The sequence below is a fragment of the Elgaria multicarinata genome, chromosome 4, assembly GCF_023053635.1.
Source record: "Elgaria multicarinata webbii isolate HBS135686 ecotype San Diego chromosome 4, rElgMul1.1.pri, whole genome shotgun sequence".
Taxonomy (NCBI): Eukaryota; Metazoa; Chordata; class Lepidosauria; order Squamata; family Anguidae; genus Elgaria; species Elgaria multicarinata.
The window spans coordinates 26,401,821-26,424,071 of NC_086174.1; the positions used below are offsets into that span (position 1 = coordinate 26,401,821).

Sequence of the window (22,251 nt, forward strand, 5' to 3'; positions counted from 1 at the left end):
ATGTAAAGTTTGTGAGTTTTTAAAATCAGTATTATTATTATTATTATTATTATTATTATTATTATTTGTATTCCGCCTTTTGCCCAATACTGGTCCTCAGTATTTATTTTTATTTTTTATTTAGAGTATTTTTATCCCGCACCTCAGCCAAAAGGCTCTCGGAGCGGCTTACAATGTATCAATAAAGAAGACAGTCCCTACCCTCAGGCTTACATTCTAAAAAAAGACGTGACACACAAGGAAAAGTGAATGGGGAGGGAAGAGGGAGAAAATAAAAAGAAATTAAGGAGACTGTTTAGGCTGGTGGGAAGGCCCTGCTCCGTCCTCTCATCTCCCAATGGAGGGGCAAACCAACAGCTCCTTCTTCCCCACAAGGTGAAGATGTTAGCATTGAACAGTATTGAACTTTGATTAAATTTAAACGGTTTGGTCTACTTCCTCCCCAACTTTGACTCCTCCTACAGAATAAATATTTTTATGAAAGTTTTATTTTTATAGTAAATTGATTGATTGACACGATACCATTCTATTTTGCTCTGCTATATAAAACCCTGTTTTGGGAGTTTAGAGGAGGAATATCAGGCTGTGTAATAAGGTTTTTGTTTTTTTAGCAATAATTATGATGGTTAGCATGTTTAGGTTTTAACAGTTGAGCAATTGAGATGTAGAGGTGAAAAGATACTGTTTTTGTAGCAGCAGAAAAGATGAAGGGTGCTTTCACCAGTAACATGAAGACCACGTTTTAATCTGGAACATGTAACATGTGAATGTTTTTAATAACAATAACACAAAAAGCAGAAGAGAGCTGTTTTTTAAAGTTAAATGTATATTGTGGTTAGCCATTTTATTTGATTTGCAGATACAAAGGAGTACAATAATTGGTTTTCAAGTGTTACCCATGAAAATAGTCCAGTTTAGCGCTATGCCCTCTCAAAGGCTAACTGGTGTGAGCTTTCATTGGCAGAGATGTACTTGGCCAGGTGCACAAAATGAATTTTGAAGGTGTTTGTGCTTATGTTTGCTACAGTAAATTGGTTAATGTTTAGGTGCCCTGGTATTGCCTGTTGGTATTTTGTCTGAGTCATTTCTATAGCTTATGCACATGAATTATTTGTGAAAATAGTACAGTAACTAGTTTGGCTTCAAAAGGGAAATAATTTTTGGTGGGTATGTTCAGTAGGATTCCAAGAAGGTTCATGACTAACAGCCGTTTTTGTTAATAAGATGTAAAAACAAAACATTTCATTTAGGATCTTGCAATACCAGAGGTGCACTTGGAGCCTTGATGGCATGCCTAAGGACAGCCAGAGCCCACAGGCACTTGCAATTTACAGACATAATGCATGGTGGCCTTGTATCCATTGGATGTATGAAACAAGGTTTAGTTCATCAACATGATCAGGTACAAGTATTTCTGTGTGTCCGCATGTGTGCACCGTTCTAATTTTTACATTATTGTTGCAGTGAAATACCAGACTTGATTAAAAACTGGCTTGTCATTGTTTTTAAAGGTGCGAATAGATGCTTTAGGTTTGCTTTGTGAAAGTCATCGTAGCACAGAAATGATCTCTGTAGAAGAAATGCAGCTGATACAGTTTTTTATTAGATACAACTTGAACAGCCAATCTCCAGCAGTGAGGCAACAGATTTGTTCCCTACTGAAGAAGGTAACCTTGAAGTGTGAACTTGAAGCTCCCTCTCCAACCCTTTGGAAGTTCTGAATAACTTTATACTAAAATGGTCTGCAAATCAGATTTCCTTGCTTATCTTGCCTTGCTTTTGTCTTTTAATAAGTATGAAAGAAGTTGTGATTTCGTCTTCATTGTTTCTAATTGGGTGTTGTTTTGTGTTTCTTTTAAAAAAGCTGTTCTTCCGGATATATGAAAGTTCTCAGACCATTCATAAAGTGCAGCAAATACAATCCAAGCAAGGTCAAGTTAAACACTCTGTTGTGTGGGATCCATTGATGACTTTGCAGCAGTACAAGGTATGTGTTATAACTTGCTTTAAAATATAAAGAATCTAACTAGCAAGCAGTTCTTTGATAATCCAGTAGCAAAAGAAGAGGAGTGTAGAGTGCAATCAGTTTTTGGTAAAGAACATTAAGGTACAAGATAGGAAAGGAGTCATATGAAGCTGCTTTATACCAACTTGGACCATTGGGTCCATTTAATCCAGTATTCTCTACACTGACTGGCAGCTGCTCTCAAAAGTCCTTTAGCTGGAAATTCCAGGGATTGAACCTAGGATCCTTTTTGCATAGAATGTATGTGCTCTGTTTCTAACCTATGGCCTCTCCCCAAACAATGGTAGACTTTTCATCCTGCTATAGGCCCCAATTTCTATGCAGCCAACCAATTGGACACTGCTCCCAGTGGAAATACAAACTTTCATTGGTCCTGAAGGGCCATCTAGCATCCAGCCAACCACCCCACTCAGCTAGACCTGGATTGCTGAGAAAACTTAGTGCAGGCAGCTAAGGAGAGAGCAGCGGCTGTTTGAATTGTGGGAATATGGGCTTTTGCAGGAATTTTTGAGGTGGAAGCAATGCTCCAAAGTGATACGTTGTTGTAATTTCTGTGCACATAGGATGTGCTGCTACAGCAAACATGTGCATTTTCCTGGTGGGTGTGCTTTGTTGCTTAGAATCGCATTGCATGACATTCAGAAGCCTACAAAGAATAGCAGGAAGTCCTGGGGCATTGAAAGCACCAATGCAGAAGAGTGTTATATTCACATTTCATACAGTAGGTGTCATGATAGCCAATAAAGTATAATTTGGATTGAGGGATGTAAAACAAAACACACAAAAAAGAGTAGAAAAAAATGATGCACAAACATAGTACAGCAGTCCTAAGGACATCATATTGGATATTTTTGGCATCACAATGATAGCTTTCTATGGTTTGTCAGGAAAGGGATTGGCATGTTTTAGAATTATTTCCTTCATCATGAAAACATTGGTGAACATTCCAGAGACCAGCCGTGGAAGTCTATGGGGGAGTGCTTTGGCAATTATTTATTTATTTATTACATTTTTATACCGCTCAATAGCCAAAGCTCTCTGGGCGGTTCACAAAAATTAAAACCATAATAAAACAACCAACAGGTTAAAAGCACAAATACAAAATACAGTATAAAAAGCACAACCAGGATAAAACCACGCAGCAAAATTGATATAAGATTAAAATACTGAGTTAAAACAGTAAAATTTAAATTTAAGTTAAAATTAAGTGGTAAAATACTGAGTGAATAAAAAGGTCTTCAGCTGGCGACGAAAGGAGTACAGTGTAGGCGCCAGGTGGACCTCTCTGGGGAGCTCATTCCACAACCGGGGTGCCACAGCGGAAGAGAACACACAACTAGAAGAGAAATGGGTGTACTTGATTAGGGCTTAGGGTTCTAGAGATGCCTAATCTATTCACTTCACTTTTTACATGATCAGCCACTTGTTACATTAGCTAATATAATATAACTTCCCCATTAGTTTAATTTTGAACTGCACAAATGTTCTTTTGGAACATTTTTTTACCTGGAACTAGACATGTTTCATAGTCTCTGTGCATCACTCTTATGGGCGACATTGACAGCCTGATTGAGTAGTGGCAAGGCCTGGGCATCAATTCTGCTGAGATGTACACAAGTGTTTAGGGAATGTATGAAGTATCAATGGGAAATCTGATTTAAATCCGTGATGTAAATTGGCCTTTTTTCCTTATTGATGGACACCGCAATCCAAAGTGGGATCAGGGAAGAATGGAGCTCTGCATCTACTGCTGCATCGTACGCCTGCCAGTTTGGGTCAGCAGGGGCAGAAAGTTCCAGTAGTTTTCCTCCCTCTTTTGCTATTGCTCCAAGAAGGCATAACCAGAGCGGGGGAGGATTGTGTCCCGTCGGGATCCGTGGGGCTTTGAATCCAGTGAATCCAACGCTGCTAGCACCCTGCCCCCCAAACACCCTGTCTTGGGGTTTTCTGCCTGCAGTCTCTGGTGGGAGCACTGCTGGCATTCATTTTATGCTTGTGGAGCTTTACTCAGGTGAAACAGGTCTGCAGGAAACGGAGCCCTCTCCTCTGATGGAACTCCTCTCTGTCAATGGAGACCAGTGGAGGGGTGCTGCCACTCAATTCTAACCCCTTCTAGTAAATTAGCTCTGTGGGTTAGGATTGCATTCTCAAACCATGATTTAAATCACCTCAATTTAAATTGGTTCATCCTGCTAGGGCTAACAAAACACTTCAGGTTATCAAGAAGGGATAACTGGATTGTGTGGTGTCATACCCCTCCCTCAGGGATCCCTTCCCTGAGGCTACGGGCACGTTTGCAGTATATAAGAGGGGGTTTAGCCTTGCACTTCAAACCTTGCCCCTTATACGCCCTTCAAGCCCAGATCAGGAAAATACTGCTTTTCCTGCCAGACTTTGTCCATTTTCAATACTGCTGCCACCATATATTCCCAACAATATACCTTTTGTCTCACATTGACTATCTTGAATGACAGATATTACACTGAATGATGATGAACAAAATAAATGATGATTTATTAATAACACTTGAAAACAGTAGATAAGATGTATTTGTGTGTGTGCAATAAAGCACTGAAATTATTGATTCTCTTTTTACTATACCTATCCTATTCTCAACTCCCCACAACCTCTAGCCCCAAAATAACAAACGACTCATCCCTGCACTCTCTCCCACTAACTCTCGCACTAACTGCCTCCCAACACTCCTGTTTAAAAGAGTTACCTCAGGCTCTCCACCAATCAGTCACCAGCACACTAACATTTCATTTGTCACTCCCCCTTCCCTCATTTATTTATTTACAATATTTATATACTTCTCAATTTCTAAAACGCATTCCGAAGCGGTGAACATAGGTATAAACAGTTAAAAGAAAGAAGATTAAAAAAGCAAATTAAAATTGTTCAATTTAAAACAATAGAACCACTTACCATGTTTACTCTATAAAATTGGCATTTAAAACATTACCATATACACCAACCTGTAGAATACATTATATCACCTAACCAGGCATCACATGGGGTTTTCTCATAGGCTAGGGTACAAGAATGAATGAAAATGTGATCTCACATGCCATTCAGTCAATTTTTCAAGCATTCGCTTGAATTGTAACCTTGTCCATGGATGGGTCAAAGCATCCCTCACTTCAACCAAACACAATATTTTACTTGATCTGTTTGTGCATTACAAATCTGATTGTTCTTTCGCTCCTTAGGATTTCATGTCCGCTTTCTCTGATATACTTTTTGAGGCCCTTTTTCCTGGTTCATCCCATCCAACCAGATTTACTGCATTGACTCTTTTGGGAATAATAGCTGAAATATTTCCTGTTTCAAAAGGTAAGTTGTCTTGAAAAATGGCATTTGAAAGGATTTTCTTAAAAGACTTTCACAGGTTATATTGCAATTGAAGATAGTGGGTTTTCTCTAACTTTGATTTGTCTTATAAAATTCAGATATCACTTGCTTTTTCTCTGAACAAAGCATAAAGAGTACTCAAAGGAATCACAATCGTTCATTTTAGAAGTTAGGTTCTACACTAGAGTACTTCAGTGTCATACGGCACATTTGTTCCTTCCAAATAGGTTTGCTTGTTTGTATCTGGGTGGAACTTGAGTTGCTTGGTTTTATCTCGCTTTTCTAGGCTTGATGCATGCTGAGGCGATTTTGTACATGTGCCACATTTTGAGTGCCCATACCCGGACATAATTGATAACCTATAAGTAAATACAACAACAACAACCCTTCATACGTTGCATAAAAATACATGAAGTTGTATATATGTGTATATTATACTGTATTCTGCTATAAATGCCCATGCTCAATTTGGGCCTAATGGCTGCATGCATGTTAAATTGGAATACATTGAAAAACACATGTATGTACTCTACTTCACAACGGGTAGGGGTGCGTGTGTATTTTGTATTTATGTATTTCAACTGGCATACAAAAAGCTAAGTGAGAGTCATTCCTAATTTAGGATAGCTCTGTCTCTTACCACACTGCTACTACCATGATGTCATGATAATTCTACATTTCTTCACATGGCATCTAGTTTCAGCTAAATGGCTCACGATGAGGAGGAAGACACAACGTGATTCAGTTCAAAGCATCCCATAATGTGTAGAATGTTTGTGCTTAGTTGCCCTCCATTCTTTTATTCCAGCCATGCCAGGTATCAGCTGTGCCTGCAAAGGTTGCCTAGCTGCATACCCTTGTATTAGAGCATCCTATAAATGTATTAGCACATCATATAAATTTTAAAATGGCAAAAAAGCAAGTGTTGAAATTATTCCTACTATCTTTATTATTATTATTACATTTATATCCTGCAGTTTTCCCCTTGTAAGGAACCTGAAGTGGCATACATGGTTCTCCTTTCAATTTTTATCCTCACAACAACCCTGTGAAGTAGATTAGGCTGAAAGTCAGTGATTGGTCTAAAGTCACCCAGTGAGCTTCATGACCAAGTGGGGACTAGAACCTGGATCTCTTGAATTTCGTCCATAGTATATCAAGTTCTAAGTGTCTGTAAATGTGGAAAAAAATGATTTTTTCTTCTTCCAAGGCTATAACAAAATACCATTGGGGTGGGATACAATTGGTTTTCTTTTTGAACAGGCCAGAGCCAAGAATTATTTCTGATAGCTCAAGAGGTTGAACCTACTCGCATTGAAACTGTACTCCACTGTTTTGCCAGCACTTTCGAGGAAGTAAAGATTTTGGCATTTGATGTTCTGATGAAGCTTCATCCTGCCTTACCTTATTTGCAGGTACAGATACAGTGCATAGATGCTAACACTTTCTATTTTCAAAATCACAAATAGTAATTGCTAGTGAACAGTCCCGGCTTCACATGGGTTGGGATAGCCCTTAATTTGTTACTGCAAAGATTTCAAGGCAAAGTTATGCAGCATCAGAGTTGGACACACTGTGCCTCACCCATCTGAGTGAAGCCATGCCTGTGGGCATCCTTAGGCACAGCTTCTGCCGTGATGCACCCTGGTATCCCCCCCGAGGTAGGGATCTGTCCACTCCATTTCCCTAAGGTGGGCGGCTGCCTCACTCTGTCTCTTGACCCTACTAATCTCCTGTGGATTCAAATTATATCAACTGCGAAGTATTGGTTAGAGTAGTCTGCCCTTGATGACTGACTTCATTATAGGTTTTTGCCTTCTGGACACTAACATTAATGCATTTTATAAACAAAATAGCCCTGTGGTCCCCCCTAATATGCATGCCAAGTTTCAGGTGTCTCACAGTCTTGGTGCTACAGCACTGGCAGATGGACAAACACACATCCTCCTTTATTATTATTATAAATCTATCAAATGGAAGGTCAGACTAATGGCCATTTTCCTGCAAAACAGATTAATTTTTAATTCTGAAGACATGATGGCTATTGAATGCTTCAAATACAGGCATTCACCACTGTCCAACCATGTTTCTAACATTCCTGTCATTAAAGGGAGGAGGGATAGACAGATTTTGCACAGATTGATACTAATGTGCAGGTGATCAACTAGTTTTTCTGGTGGGCTAGTTGAAGGTGGAGCTGGTAGATGGTGGGCTGGGATCCTCTCACTCCACCAGCATCCCCCAAAGTGGGATTCCTCATTCTATATACCATTTCTGCTTTTGGGTTGGAGATTCTGGTGGCTAGTACTAAGTAGCAGTCATGATTTGGCCTGTGCCCTCCAGTTGCTGATCCCATCATTGTGCCTTTGCAGCTGCTCAGATCTATTTCGTTTCTATTGTTGTTGTTCCTGGTGACTGGTTTGGAAATCTCTTTTCCAGGGGATTTTCTCAGTTCCCACTTAATAGTAATCATTTATTTCTACTCCATGTCAATAAAAAGACTTTTACTCAATAAACGTGTATTTCAAACTGTTGAATGTTTTGCTTCATATTTCAGGATCCTGAAAAACTTCAGCCATTGTTTCAAGTAGCAATGCAGCTCAGTAAAAGTACCAAGCCCTATGACTGTGTTACCGCTTCCTATTTACTGAACTTCTTGATACACCAGAAAGGCCTGATGAAGACGTGCTTAAACAATCATCTACTTGTGAATACATTTCAGCCAGATGACAATATGTCTGCTGATCTGGTAGAGGAGAACACGCTGGCTGGTTGGTATTAGGCAGAAAAGCATTGTTCCTGTTTGTTTTCAAACCTCTATTTTATCTTGAAGTCTGCTGTTGTATCTATAAGAAGGCCATATCATTAACAAAGAGAATAGATAGATAGATGTTTGAGGCCCGTTAAATTCCCAAGTACAAAACCTAAATGGTTCCCATTGTCATTGGGCTTCCAGTTTCATGTGATCATTTTATAGTAGTGAATTGTTCATATACATGGGGCTATATTTGGTGTTGGCTTTGCACTCCCACCCATGCAGGGTGAAGTGTCAAAATTTACCAGTCCTCCTTATCTAACTGCAACTCTGTGCTATATCCAATACTGTTTCAAAGGGTCACCCCACCTTGAACAAACAGAAGGTTTTTTTTTCCCTACAAGTGCAAAACCACTCATGGAAATGATTTTGGGTCTCCCATGCCTTACTGCAGATTACTGCAGATGCTGACTGCAGCCAGGAAATCAGAAGACGTTTACTTCTTGGGAGGAGAGCAATGACAAATCTTGATAAAATAGTTAAGAGCAGAGACACCACACTGACAACAAAGGTCCGCATAGTTAAAGCAATGGTATTCCCCATAGTAATCTATGGCTGCGAGAGCTGGACCATAAGGAAAGCTGAGCGAAGGAAGATAGATGCTTTTGAACTGTGGTGTTAGAGGAAAATTCTGAGAGTGCCTTGGACTGCAAGAAGATCAAACCAGTCCATACTCCAGGAAATAAAGCCAGACTGCTCACTTGAGGGAATGGTATTAAAGGCAAAACTGAAGTACTTTGGCCACATAATGAGAAGACAGGATACCCTGGAGAAGAGGCTGATGCTAGGGAAAGTGGAAGGCAAAAGGAAGAGGGGCTGACCAAGGGCAAGATGGATGGATGATATTCTGGAGGTGACAGACTTGACCTTGGGGGAGCTAGGGGTGGCAACGGCCGACAGAAAGCTCTGGCGTGGGCTGGTCCATGAAGTCACGAAGAGTCGGAAACGACTGAACGAATAAACAACAACAACATGCCTTACTTAATAACGGGTTCTTAATTGTAGGAATAGATGACGTTTTTCACCTTTTTGCTAAACTTCCAGCTAGTTTCAAATGTACATTATTAACACAGTCTTTCAATAAACACAGCAGAAGTACTGATGCTATCAACGTTTGTCACACCTTGGAAATCATGTTTGTTACTTTATTTTCAAACATCATCACATTCTTCTTAAAATGGCATCCTTTTAGTTCTTCTCAATTACGGTCTTCCTTTGCCCTGTGAATTTTTTTTAAATTGAAAAGTGGTATATAAATATATAATCTAACCTCACAATAACTAAAAAAGATACATACTCCTTGCTGCAAATTATATCTGGCCTGATATAATATCCTTAATGTTGAGTGCCCCTTTTAATTTTTTACTATACAACAATCTTCTATTATGTATTTCATAGCAAATCTCATGGCTACCAGTGGGAATATGTTATTGTTGCTCCCAAATGTTCAATCACTTTCCTTTTCCTTGTGTGTCTTTTGTTTTCACAATCCGCTTTATCTCCATAAGTGGCTCTGTCATCAACTTGTAGGCACTGCTGTGACGTATTGTTCACTTTTCTGTTCAACATTATGATTCTGTATTGGACAGCATTTTACCAAGACTTGATCACTCTGCTTTTTCTGTGTCTGTATTAATTTATAGTTATAAATCACTTGCTGGAAAACCTCGAAGGAGAAATACTTCAAGCTGAGAAATCTTTACTGCAAGCCGCTGCTTCATTCCCAATGTATGGCAGAGTACATTGTATAACTGGAGCTTTGTGCCAGTTACCTCTGAAGTGAGTAACTTCACCAAACATTGCTGTTAGCTTTGATAGAGATTAATACGCTTTCTTGCTACTCTAGACACATGTAGCTGGGATGCTACAAAGGTTTTCTTGTGCCAACTAATCTTTTGGAGGCTAGTCTTTCTGCCTCTTCATCACAATCCAATTACAACTAACAGCCTGAGCTGCACCATGCAGCAGGCTGAAGCCATTGGCTTCAAGTGGTATTGCTTAGGCAGATAGAGGAAAGCCGCACGTGGTGACTGAATGGTGCATCAAAGCTTTTTAAAATGTTGGCCCTGGAGGGGAAGAGGTATTTGGGCTTCACTTTAATAAGTGTTGGTTAAAATTTAACTTTTGGGGTGTTTTTTTTAATAAGACCTGCATTAATTTTATTAGAATGATATTGAATTCCCTGAATTATCTTCTTACAGTAATATGACATTGATTGCTGAATGGAAAGAGATGGTGGCAAAGCTTATTCTGATGTCCTATAAGCTTTCTGCTGTAGTATCTCCAGTAGTTCAAAGTTCATCACCAGAAGGCCTTATTCCAATGGATACTGATTTGGGTAACACATGAACATTCTTTTAAAATCTTGAAACTTTTGGTATGATAACTTAAGTTCCTAGAAGTTTTATGCAGCTTATTTCCTTTATTGCTAAAATTACTGCTGGAGTAGGCTACAGCTCCTAGATAAGATATATACAAACACAACCTAAAAAAACCAGAACCCAGAGCAGGGATATGCAAGGAATAATAATTATTATTATTATTATTATTATTATTATTATTATTATTATTATTATTATTATTCTTACCTGCCTCTCCGATTGGATTGAGGTGGGGAACAACAACAAGCATAAAATACATAAAATACTGATTAAAAACATGGTGTACACTGTTTAAAAACATCCTAAAAGCATCCTAAAAACATACTAAAATATGGCTCAAATCTTGGTAGTTCTCATTGCATTCTGTGGCACAAAATAAGGTGGCTGAAGTATGGAATATAATTATGGAGCCTGTGACTGTTTTGGGTTTTTTTTTACCAATAAGGCCACATACGATAATCCAAATCATTTACTCGATGTAGTCAGTGCCCTTTCTCCACCTCCTTTGCTACTTTAAAGCATGTGTGAACTGGGGAGTTGGCAAGTGCATATAGGCTTCTGAACAATCAGATTCCTCAAGCAGGTCTAAGACAAGGGGAATGGAGACTTGCTATTTTTGATACCAGAGGAAGTGCAGTGTGTGTCAATGTTATACATGGGAGGACAAATTCCTTCCACTTCTCTTTCATAGAAATTATTTTCCTTACCATACCATTATACTTGAGGGGGAGAATTGTTTTATTTTGTTATTTATTGCATTTCTATACCGCCCAATAGTTGAAGCTCTCTGGGGTGGTTCACAAAACAAAAGTTAAAATGATAAAATAAAATAAATGTAATAAAACAACAGAATAAAAGCAAATTAAAAAAGCAAAATAAATGCCAGTAGCAGGGTAAAGATCTAAAAAGCACCAACGTAATTTTATTTATTTATTGTGTCCCTGGTATGATTGTTTGTTAGAGGCAAAATGAGAGGCAGAGTCAAACATTGAACTATGACTCACGCAATTATTTAGTTCTCCAATTGCAAAAGCGTTTTCCTTCTTCAGCCTGCTTCCACATCTGCAGTCATAAACTGTTTTGTTTGTTTTCATTAATGGAAGCTAGTTCAAGATAAGCTGTCAGATTTTAAGATGATGGTGATAATGATAAAGCTTCCATAACTCCACCCAGTGAAAAAGTTGATACTTAGGCTAGGGAGGGAATTCTGTGACCCTGTTCAGACAACACACTAAGCCTTGGTGGTTAAACATTTTGAGCTAAGCGTTATGGCTTAGTGTGTTGTGTGAACCATTCCTAATCATGGTGGCTACATAACCACAATTTAAACACACTCACTAACCATTTGCTGCAAAAGAGTTAGCAGCCTTAGGGTGTTGTCTGAACAGGCCCAAATTTATGTAAAATACTTGCTATGTTTTTCTACCTATGAAGAAAGTACTATAATCTTCAAATATTGTTTTGAGCAGCACTGAACATACATTCGAATTAAGATGTTTTAATCACTAATGCTTCAAGTTATGGAAATGAGCTATATCATTACATTAAATTTCTTTTTGTCACTTGATTGCTGTTTAAAATGTTATGTACACTGGTGGTGTACACAATGCTAGTAACAGTTGTTCTACTGAGCAAAAAGGTTGGTTCCTCACCTGAGAAAATTCCAATGTAAATTTCAACAGATAGAGAGGTGGCAAGTCAGGAGTAATGAAGTAAGAATATGGGTGAACACAGATGTATATATTTAGACTTAGTTCATATAGAGCAGCGATGGGCGAATTGTGGGCCTCCAAATGTTTTCGCCTACAACTCCCATGATCCTTCCCCATTGGCTATGCTGGTTTGGGCTGATGGGAGTTGTAGGCTAAAATATCTGGAGTGTCACAAATTGTTCACCCCTGGTATAATGGATGGAGACCAGAGAGTTGAGCCAAAGGCTTTGGGGGTGGGTTGGGGTGAGGTGTTTTTGGGTGGGGGGATGTTCCCAGGCATCAGGCGCAGCAACTAGGCATGAATAGATTCATTTAAGGGAGTAAAAAGCCTTCGAGTAGCTGGGGTTGGAGAGTAGGAGGAGCAAAAGTCATAAGCAAAATTGTATTGGGGTATGAGGTCAGACAAATAGGAAGGGGGTAAGGTGACAGGGTTATTCATAGCTTTAAAGCTAAGGCCAAGGACTGTGTGCTGGACACGGCTAAGTTATGAGTCCCGCTATATTTTGCAAAAGTGAAGAGAATTCACTCCGTGCTGAAGCAATACTGATGAATCAACTCTTGTTGTAACCGTGTTTGTTTCTAAGCCAACTTTCTGTTTGCCCACAGACACTTCAGAGCGTTTGCAGTTGATTCTGCGTGAGATACAGCCATGTGATACGAATGATTATTTCTCAGGAGCAAAATTGTTGAAAGAACATTGCAGGCTAGACTGTGCTGATGAGAGAGCTGAAAACATTTGCACTGAAATTAGAGGTAATTTGGGGTGAAAGCTGTGTGTGTAAGGGAGGGTTGTGGTGGCGGAGGTTACAAGTTGCTGGGAATTCGGAATATCTTTTAAATCCATAAAAGGCAGAGTTGGCTTTCTTGTTTGTTCCATCTGGTGCAGCAACAGATGAATTCCTAAAATTCCAGGTGAATCAAGCAAAGTATCCAGAGCACAGCCTTGTCCTGTTTTCTTGAATGAGGTTCAGTTGGTACAGCTTGAGGACGTTGATAGGGTGCTTGGACAGATTTGTGCAACCATCTCTGTATTGGGTTTTTGCCCTTCTTGGCTAATAAAAGCTAGCAGGGATGGACCAGCCATCTGGGCCAGGGAAGTGATTAATGCCTCTCTGCAAGAGGGAGTGGCCCCAGGCCATCTGAAAGAGGTGATAGTGAGACCACTCCTGAAGAAATCTTCCCTGGACCTGGAAAATCTTAATAACTATAGGCCGGTGGCAAATGTTGCATTCCTGGGCAAGGTCCTTGAGCAAGTGGTTGTGGGCCAGCTCCAGACACTTTTGGATGAGACTGATTATCTGGATCCATTTCAGTCAGGTTTCAGGCCTGGTTTTGGCATGGAAACAGCCTTGGTCATGTGGCTGTTGAGTGTGGCTCTGTTGATTCTCCTTGATCTCTAAGCTGTTTTCGATACCATCGAAACCATTCGATACCATCGACCATGGTGTCCTTCTGGAACGACCGGCTGAGTTGGGAGTGGGAGGTACTGTATTACAGTAGTTCCTCTTCTACTTGGCGGGTTGGCTTCAGAAAGTGGTGCTTGGGGAACATTGCTCAGCCTCATGGATTCTTCAGTATGGAGTTCCGCAGGGGTCAGTCTTGTCCCCTATGCTGTTTAACATCTACATGAAGTCATTGCATGCAGTCATCCAGAGTTTTGGAGTGTGTTGTCATCAGTACTCTGATGACATGAAGCTCTATTTCTCCTTTTCATCTTCATCAGGTGAGGCTGTGGATGTGCTGAACTGGTGCCTGGCTGCGACAGTGGACTGGATGTCAATCCAGACAAGACTGAGATGCTGTTAGTGGGTGGTTCTTCTGAACAGATAGAGGGTGTTCATCCTGTTCTGGGTGGGGTTGCACTCCCCCTGAAGGAGCAGGTTTGTAGCTTGGGGATTCCCCTAGAACCATTTTTGTTACTTGAGGCTCAGATGGCCTCAGTGGCATGGAGTGCCTTCTAACAACTTTGGTTGGTGGCCCAGCTACGCCCCTATCTGGACAGGGATAACCTGGCTTCAGTTGTCTATGCTCTGGTAACCTCCAAGCTAGATTACTGCAGTGCACTCTACGTGGGGCTGCCTTTGAAAATGGTTCGGAAGCTGCAGCTTGTGTAAAATACAAGGCCAAATTGATATCAGGAACCAGAAGGTTCGTTCATATAAGACCAACTCTGGCCTGCTTGCGTTGGCTGCCTGTACGTTTCTGAGCCCAGTTCAAGGTGCTGGTTTAACCTATAAAGCCTTACACGGCTTGGGACCACAATACCTGAAGGAAGCCTCTCCCGACATGAACCTGCCTATACACTACACTCAACATCTAAGGTCCTCCCCTGAGTACCTACTCCAAGGGAAGCCTAGAGGATGGCAGCAAGGGAGAGGGCCTTTTCAGTGGTGCCCCCCAACTATGGAACGATCTCCCCGACAGGGTTTGCCTGGTGCCAACATTGTTATCTTTTTGGCACCACGTCAAGACTTTTCTCTTCTCCCAGGCATTTAACAACATATGTTGAGTTTTTTAACTGACCCCTGGATAGTTGATATATAGTCTGTTTTTATGCTTTTTATGGTTTAAAATTTTGTATATTGGTTTTTAAACGTTCAACATTTTAAATCTTTGTAAATCACCCAGATAGCTTCGGCTATGGGGCGGTATATAAACGTAATAATAATAATAATAATAACAATAATAATTAATAATAATAGAATCTCCTCTTCCCTACCCTATTACCACAGCCATAAGAGCCAGATGACATTTTTTGTGTGCCTTACTGCTGCTGGGATCCTGTCGGTTCATTTAGACACAAAATATACTTTACTCCATTTTCTATTTATTTCATTTCATTTCAATACCACCCAGTAGCTGAAGCTCTCTGGGCACTTGACAAAAAATTAAAACCACAAGGTGTACAGCATAAAATATGGAAGTTTAAACCACCATATAAAATGTTCAACCAGAATAAAACCAGAGAATATTGTCTCTGTTCCAGCATCTTTCCATGCCGCTTGGGTTCAGTGCCACTCTCATTCTGGGTATGTGTCCATGTCCAATGTATACTAACAGTACAGATTTTGTATTCTTTTCAGAATCCAACACAGAGCACAATAATAAGCACTGAAGATATAATGTATCCTGTAAGAGCTTGAAAAGCATAACTTTTAAAAAGTATTGTTTTTCCTTGTGAACCAAAAAGTGGCTTACAATTTTTTTAAAAAACAAACAAAATGCCTTAGAAAATTTAATTATTTTTAAAATAATAAGATTGGTAAATCCAGTCTAAATAAAACCACCTCACTATACCAAGCCTAAAAGTAACAGGTCTCATAATTATCCTTGGTTTAAAGCACCTGAAATGTATTCTTGTCAGGTTTTTCATCAAGCCTGGGATGGAGTTGTGGGGTACGGCATTACTGTGGTTCGAATTCTACCAGAGAATGTATCTGTCCTCTTGCCAGGAGATTTATGTCTGTGGCTTGCAGAGTGCCATCTTGTTAATATCCAGATGATACCGCTGGATATGGTTGCCTAGGCTAGCCTTCCCCAACCTGATGCTCTCCAGCTGTGTGGCACTGCAACGCCCATAATTGTCAACCAGCAGATTTGGGGTGTTTTGCCATAAATATGCTAGCTGGAGACAGGACTATAAAGGATTTAAAAACTCTGGTGTCATTCAGAATTGCCTGGAGCCATTTCTCCTTTACATGTTTTATTTCCTTCCCAGCAAAGGGAAGGCTGGAAATTATTTATTTATTTATTTATTGCATTTCTATACCGCCCAATAGCCAAAGCTCTCCGGGCGGTTTACTAAATTAAGACAATTCAAAACAACAGTATAAAACCATAATATAAAATACAGTACAAAAGCACAACCAAGATAAAACAGCAGCAATGCAAATATACAAATTTAAAATACAAATTTAAAACAGCAAAGTTAAAATTAATTTATAGACTGTTAAAGTACTGGGAGAATAAAAAGGTCTTCACCTGGCATCTAAAAGAATATAATGTAGGTGCCAAGCGAACCTCCTTAGGGAGCTCATTCCACAGCTGGGGTGCCACAGCAGAGAAGGCCCTCCTTCTGGTAGCCACCTGCCACTTCTTTTGGCAGGGACTCGTGGAGAAGGACCCCTGAGGATGACCTTAGGGTCCGGGCAGGTACATACGGGAGGAGGCATTCCTTCAGATAGCCTGGCCCCAAGCCGTTTAGGGCTTTAAATGGGGCATCCAGTAAGCCTTCAGGGCTGCCAGCCTATGCCTGCAGACAAAGAAGGCATAGATTCAAAAGGTATGCAATTGGATGCACGCCTCTGAGCATCTTAACGGCACCAGAATTCTGACTAGGTAACAGGCCAAATAGATTAAGACACCTGGACACAGTCTTGGTGAAGGGTTTGCCTTCCTTCCTCATCTTCTTGAATCCCCATTCCTAGTACAAGAGCATATTTGAATTGGTGGTTTGACTATTAAAAGGCAGTTGAATGTTGGACCATTTCCATGTTGTCACCTCTCAAGTTGCTTCTGTTGCAAGCCTTGATTGTGTTGCATGATCTGACTGCACTTTCACAAATACTAATTAGGACCTTAAACCCAGCAAATTAGATTTTGTTATAATTATGTTATGCACATTTAAAAATATTAGATTTTGCTTTATTTTTTCCCACAGTATGTATTATATACTAATGAGTAATTAAATTACAAATAATAAATAAATAAATATATTTTTACAAATTATTAAACTATGCTATAATTGTATTTTTTTTTTACTTAATCAGGTTTTATTTTATACTAGCTGTACCCAGCCACGCGTTGCTGTGGCTGAGTCTGGTTAAATGGAAAAGAAAGAAAAGCGAAAGCGCACGTTTCTGTTTAATTTCACAATGCTTGTGGGTATACAATTTTTGTTGTTCCATTGTCTGTGCAGATATAGAGATTGTCTGGTTTGCCGACTCTAGAACACGCAACATATAATTGTCCATGTGAGAACCAATCCGTGTCTAGATGTAAACGGCACAATTCTAAAGATTGGCCCTGAGCTTTGTTGATGGTGATTGCAAACGCCAATCGAATTGGGAATTGCAATCTCTTAAATTGAAATGGCATATCCGTTGGAATCATAGGAATGCGAGGAATGAGGACATCTTCACCTTTGAAAGGTCCTGTCAAGATTGTTGCTTCTACGACGTTGCTCAGTAATTTTTTTACTGCAAGCCGCGTGCTATTGCAAAGCTTTGGCTGGTTGATATTTCGCAACATGATAATTGGCACGCCGATTTTCAATTGCAGTGGCATCCCTGGCAGATCGAGTGAATTCAAAAATTCTGTTGGATAATTAACCGCTTCATCTGCTTCCACAACAGTGTTGACGGACTTGTATGTGACTGCCTTGCTTTGAATGTTAGACTGAATAATATTGTTAAGTTCGTAGACGTTTTTGTTCTTGGGCGCAAGAATAGCTCGTTCACTCAGCCAATCGTGATTCTTATAATTGGTTTGAATATTGGGAAATACTTTTTCAACCAATTCTTCTTTTGACGTCACTAAATTGCAGAAGTTATGAAGCAATGAAATTCGTCCTGAGGTCAGATCAACCAGCACCTTTCCGTTCCTAATTTCCAGCAATTGCTGTGAGAATATCTCAGCTGATCGATCGTTTTGCAGCTGGACACGCATATTTGTAGTTAATTTTAATGTCTTGACGTGTCGCCATAAAGTAGAGTATTTCAGGCAAGCATTTATTTCATCCGCTGGTGTTGATCTAGGAATTACAGGTAATGTTTGCCTGAAATCTCCTGCAAGCAATATTATTGCATTCCCAAATGGTCTGATGTTTCCACGCAAATCTTACAATGATCGATCAAGAGCCTCGAGGGATTTTTTTGTGTGCTATTGTGCATTCATCCCAAACAATAAGTTTGCATTTTTGCAATACTTTTCCCATGCCGGATGCTTTGGAAATGTTGCACGTGGGAGTTTCAATGAATTGCATGTTCAATGGCAATTTCAAAGCGGAATGAGCAGTTCTTCCACCTGGTAGCAATGTTGCAGCTATTCCGGACGACGCAAGAGCTAAGGCTATGTCATTTTGGGATCGAATTGCTGCCAGAATCAATCTAATTAGGAACGTTTTACCAGTTCCTCCTGGCGCATCTAAGAAGATTTTTCCAGCCCCATTATTTACAGTTTGCATTATTTGATCGTAAATGTGATTTTGCTCAAGCGTTAGCTTAGGAATATTTGATTGCACATACAACAAAAGATCACCCGTGTTGTAATTTTGTTCACGACGCAATTCTACATCGAACGAAGCAGGAGCAGATCGATTCGGTGATGGCATTCCCAATTGATTGAGAACTTTGCTCGTGATTTCTAAGCACAAATCTTCAATCATTATCAACGCTTCGTTGTAGATTTCTGCTGTGAAATCCATGTTCATATTTGAATTTTCGTTGCGTATTCAACGGAAAATATCTTCAGCCATGTGCGATTTATATTTCTCCCATAACTCTGTTGGAGATGAAGGAGAGCAGGCGGTCAATATGATTGCAAACAATGCACGAATTTGATTTGGATGTGACGTGTTGCACCCATCATTAATGCATACATCCCAGTGTCGGTCGTTCTCCAATAAATTCAGAGCTTGACATGCACTGCGGAAAGTGGCATGTGTAACGCCGTTGACAATTCTCAATTGCTGGAAAGACGTTGGACCGGCCACATTTACCAACAGCATGCGAAGAAAGAAGCATTAATTTTGATTGGGATGCACGGTGTACAGTCTGCCTATCGTAGTGTCTTTGAATATGCCAGGTTGATCGTCGTTCAAATGATTTTCTACTCGCATTCCATGTGTAATACGTAGGCACTTCCGAATACAGCAGTGTTTTCGCAAACGCGTCATTTTGACATAACATGAAGAAAGCAGTTAACGTTGTAGCCAGTGGATTCAGGGCTATTTGTTGCACATTTGCAGCTGTGAAATAAACGCGTTGTCCATTTTCTAGATGTACTGCTAAGTGAACAACAGCTGGACTTCGTTCATGTATGGGAAATGAAAGAATTCGCCATACAGCTTCATTGCTGCTTATGTATCTTCCAGCCTGACCAGCATGTGTTGCTTTTACGTCCAACAGATGGCGCTGTTTTTCCAAAAAAGCATGTTTTTACCTGTCACAGGTGTGGTGAGAAGGTTAGTGGGTTTTGGCCCCTCTGCTAGGCTGGAATCTCCTGGCAATTACCTTTCTTCAGAACTTGGAACTTCCATATTTCTTCGATTCTAAGACACACTTTTGTCCCCATCCATAATATAGTTACATAAAAACATGCACGTATTCGAATGCAACATTGTGTCAAAATTTCAAAGCAATTTCAAACTTTCGGAGATTTTAGATTAGGAACAAACGGACAGTTACATTTTTATTTATATAGATACATTTCCCTGAGAGCTTCAATTATAGGGCCATGCACAAGTCGAATAAATAAAATATTTTATTTAATTGGAATATTCTTTCATAGTATTTGTGTTCTAATACTTTCATTAATTTCAGTAATAAATTATCATTCGAGCTTTGTGACGTTCTGCCTGAGTGCTAGCAGGATGCCTAGTTTAATATAACGAAAAATGATTGTCTGTTTCAAATAAATAAAATTATTACATAACCTGCATTGCCTTTTTTATTGCCAGCATGACTACCTATAATTTAAGTCTGTCTTATTTTATTTTTTAAATGTTCACATAAAGACCACTAGATGGGGTAGTTGAATTTCACACAGGTATAAATGGCCTTTTTATTAGAACCTGCATTTCAAAACAAGTAAAATGCCAGGAATTTGAGATTTAAAAAGAAGTCTGCATTCAACTGAGATAATTAAACATCCGTTCCTCCTTTTAATCCTATGGCTTCATGTTTATACATGTAGCTTTTAATAGACATAGATATGTTGGCTAAAATTGAGATGATTCAACTTTTTAAAGGCTTTTAGCTGCATGCAAGCCGCTTATGGTTTGGAGCAATAAATGAATATCCTATTCAAAATTTGTTAATGTAACATCCAAACTTGGAAACTTGGGGTTATTCATGGGTTAAACAACCCAAAGTTAACTGAAAATCAAACTATGGGTCCTCACAAATTGTGGGTTAGTTGTGAGTTAAACCACCCAGAGTTAACACTGCAACAAATGATGGACAGTTGTTGGGTTAACTCTGGGTTGTTTAACCAATAAATAACCCAGAGTTTCCATGTTTGCACATTACAGAACAACCCAGGAATGGAGCTGAGCGTTTCTCTGTTAATTGAAAGCAGAAATAATGAAGCAGCACGCTTGTCGCTTCACTCGTCCCCAGTGATTCCTAGGTAAACGACCCAAGAATTGCAGCAGGATGTGTGAACTGGGTCACTGTGGCCATCCCGGCAATGTATTTAATCTGATTTGCTTCCAGGTTGATGTTGATTCTCCAACGTTACTCAAAAGATTTTGTCTCCAAGCTGTTTTTGTGAAAGGATATCAAAAATAGCTTTGGACTGAAGAATTGCTTTTAGATTGTTAAAGTCTTCGTTGTATGATGTTACACATTGTGTGTTTTTAATTTAAGGTGAAGAACAGCAGACATGTGATGTTACAGCTCAGATGGTGCTGGTGTGTTGCTGGCGAAGTATGAAGGAGATATCATTACTTTTAGGGAAGTTGTGTCAACTTCTGCCTTTACAGGCAGTTCCCAGTTTAGATGCGCTGATAACAGTAGAGCAGGTAAGAGTATTTATCATTCTTTGCTTTGAAATTTGTATCTAGAGAAATGGTTAAAATACTGGAAGAATTATTGCGGGCTTTCTTTGCTGCTTCGTTGTTTTCCAAATAATGCTGATGTTTTATTGACAGAAAGAGGAAGAAAAGTGTTGGCTGGATCCTAGCAGCAGCTGTGCTTATTTTTAATGTAGGATTCTCTTAATTGGCTCACTTCTCTATAATTTGGCATTAATTATAGCAGGAGGATATTGCACTATGAAAGTGGTATATAAAAGGCAGGAGCCACACCACTGCTTTATTGAAATGCACTGACAACTGTTGGGGCCCATTGACACATACCATATACTGCTTTCATAGTGCTATCCCCTGCTTGGTGTGGCTCGTACCTTTTATATGCCACTTTCATAGTGCAGTATCCTGCTTGGTGTAGATTAGGCCAAAATGTTCAGGGAAAATTCATGACAACTTACACTAGGAGAATGCTGTTGAATTAACTAGTACTGCAGCAGTGGAAATTGTATGCGAATTTTCCATCTTAATTAGTATTTACCATGTTACCAGATTGGATATTCTCTTGGAAGAACCTTTTAAAAAAAGGTGCTTTCATGTGTAATCTGCAGTTGGTATTCAATACATGCAGACTTGGGTAGTCTTCCATTTAATGGAAGGCAGCTCTACGTATCTCCATTAAACATTTAGGATTCACTTACTGACTTCAGCTTCACTTCCACTTATATGTTTTTCATTTGGCAGACAGCAAGGTGAGATCTGATGAAATTGCCATTTTAGTAAAGTCTTTATGGTCTGTAATTTTGGACAGCAAACACATTGATTGATTGATTGAGGATATCATATTCCGCCTGGGTTGGATGACAGAATTATACTCATTCAGGGCTGCTTTTTTTTAAAGCCCTCCCTCCTTATTTTTTTTTAAAGCCCACAAAGGCTAGCATACCATCTGGGACTGTTCAAGAGAACGGATTGCAGTGTTTACAAGAAATTAGCTTACCACAAGTATTTCATTTGGAAATATTTTGGATTTATTAGATTTCTGTTTTTAATTGATGACCTTTTCCCTTTTCCATATGGTTTCAACCCAACCAGTTTCCAGCTTGGGAGGCTGATATACATAGCATACTTTTTTCCCCTTTCAATCTTTTTGGGGAAGGTGGAGATGAGGAGAGTTCATGGGAAAAATATCTGCTTATATGAATGCATTGTAC

At 39.5% G+C, this 22,251-nt stretch overlaps 1 protein-coding gene across 1 annotated transcript in view; it reads left to right on the forward strand.

Moving 5' to 3' along the window:
• Nucleotides 1-22,251, forward strand: part of THADA (THADA armadillo repeat containing) — a 173,912-nt gene that overhangs the window by 14,068 nt on the left and 137,593 nt on the right. The window contains exons 11-20 of the mRNA XM_063123991.1: nt 1,251-1,402; nt 1,512-1,667; nt 1,865-1,987; nt 5,239-5,362; nt 6,644-6,795; nt 7,938-8,151; nt 9,839-9,974; nt 10,397-10,533; nt 12,895-13,041; nt 20,877-21,031. Coding sequence (XP_062980061.1) covers nt 1,251-1,402; nt 1,512-1,667; nt 1,865-1,987; nt 5,239-5,362; nt 6,644-6,795; nt 7,938-8,151; nt 9,839-9,974; nt 10,397-10,533; nt 12,895-13,041; nt 20,877-21,031 — 1,496 coding nt within the window. The remainder of the gene's footprint in view (nt 1-1,250; nt 1,403-1,511; nt 1,668-1,864; nt 1,988-5,238; nt 5,363-6,643; nt 6,796-7,937; nt 8,152-9,838; nt 9,975-10,396; nt 10,534-12,894; nt 13,042-20,876; nt 21,032-22,251) is intronic.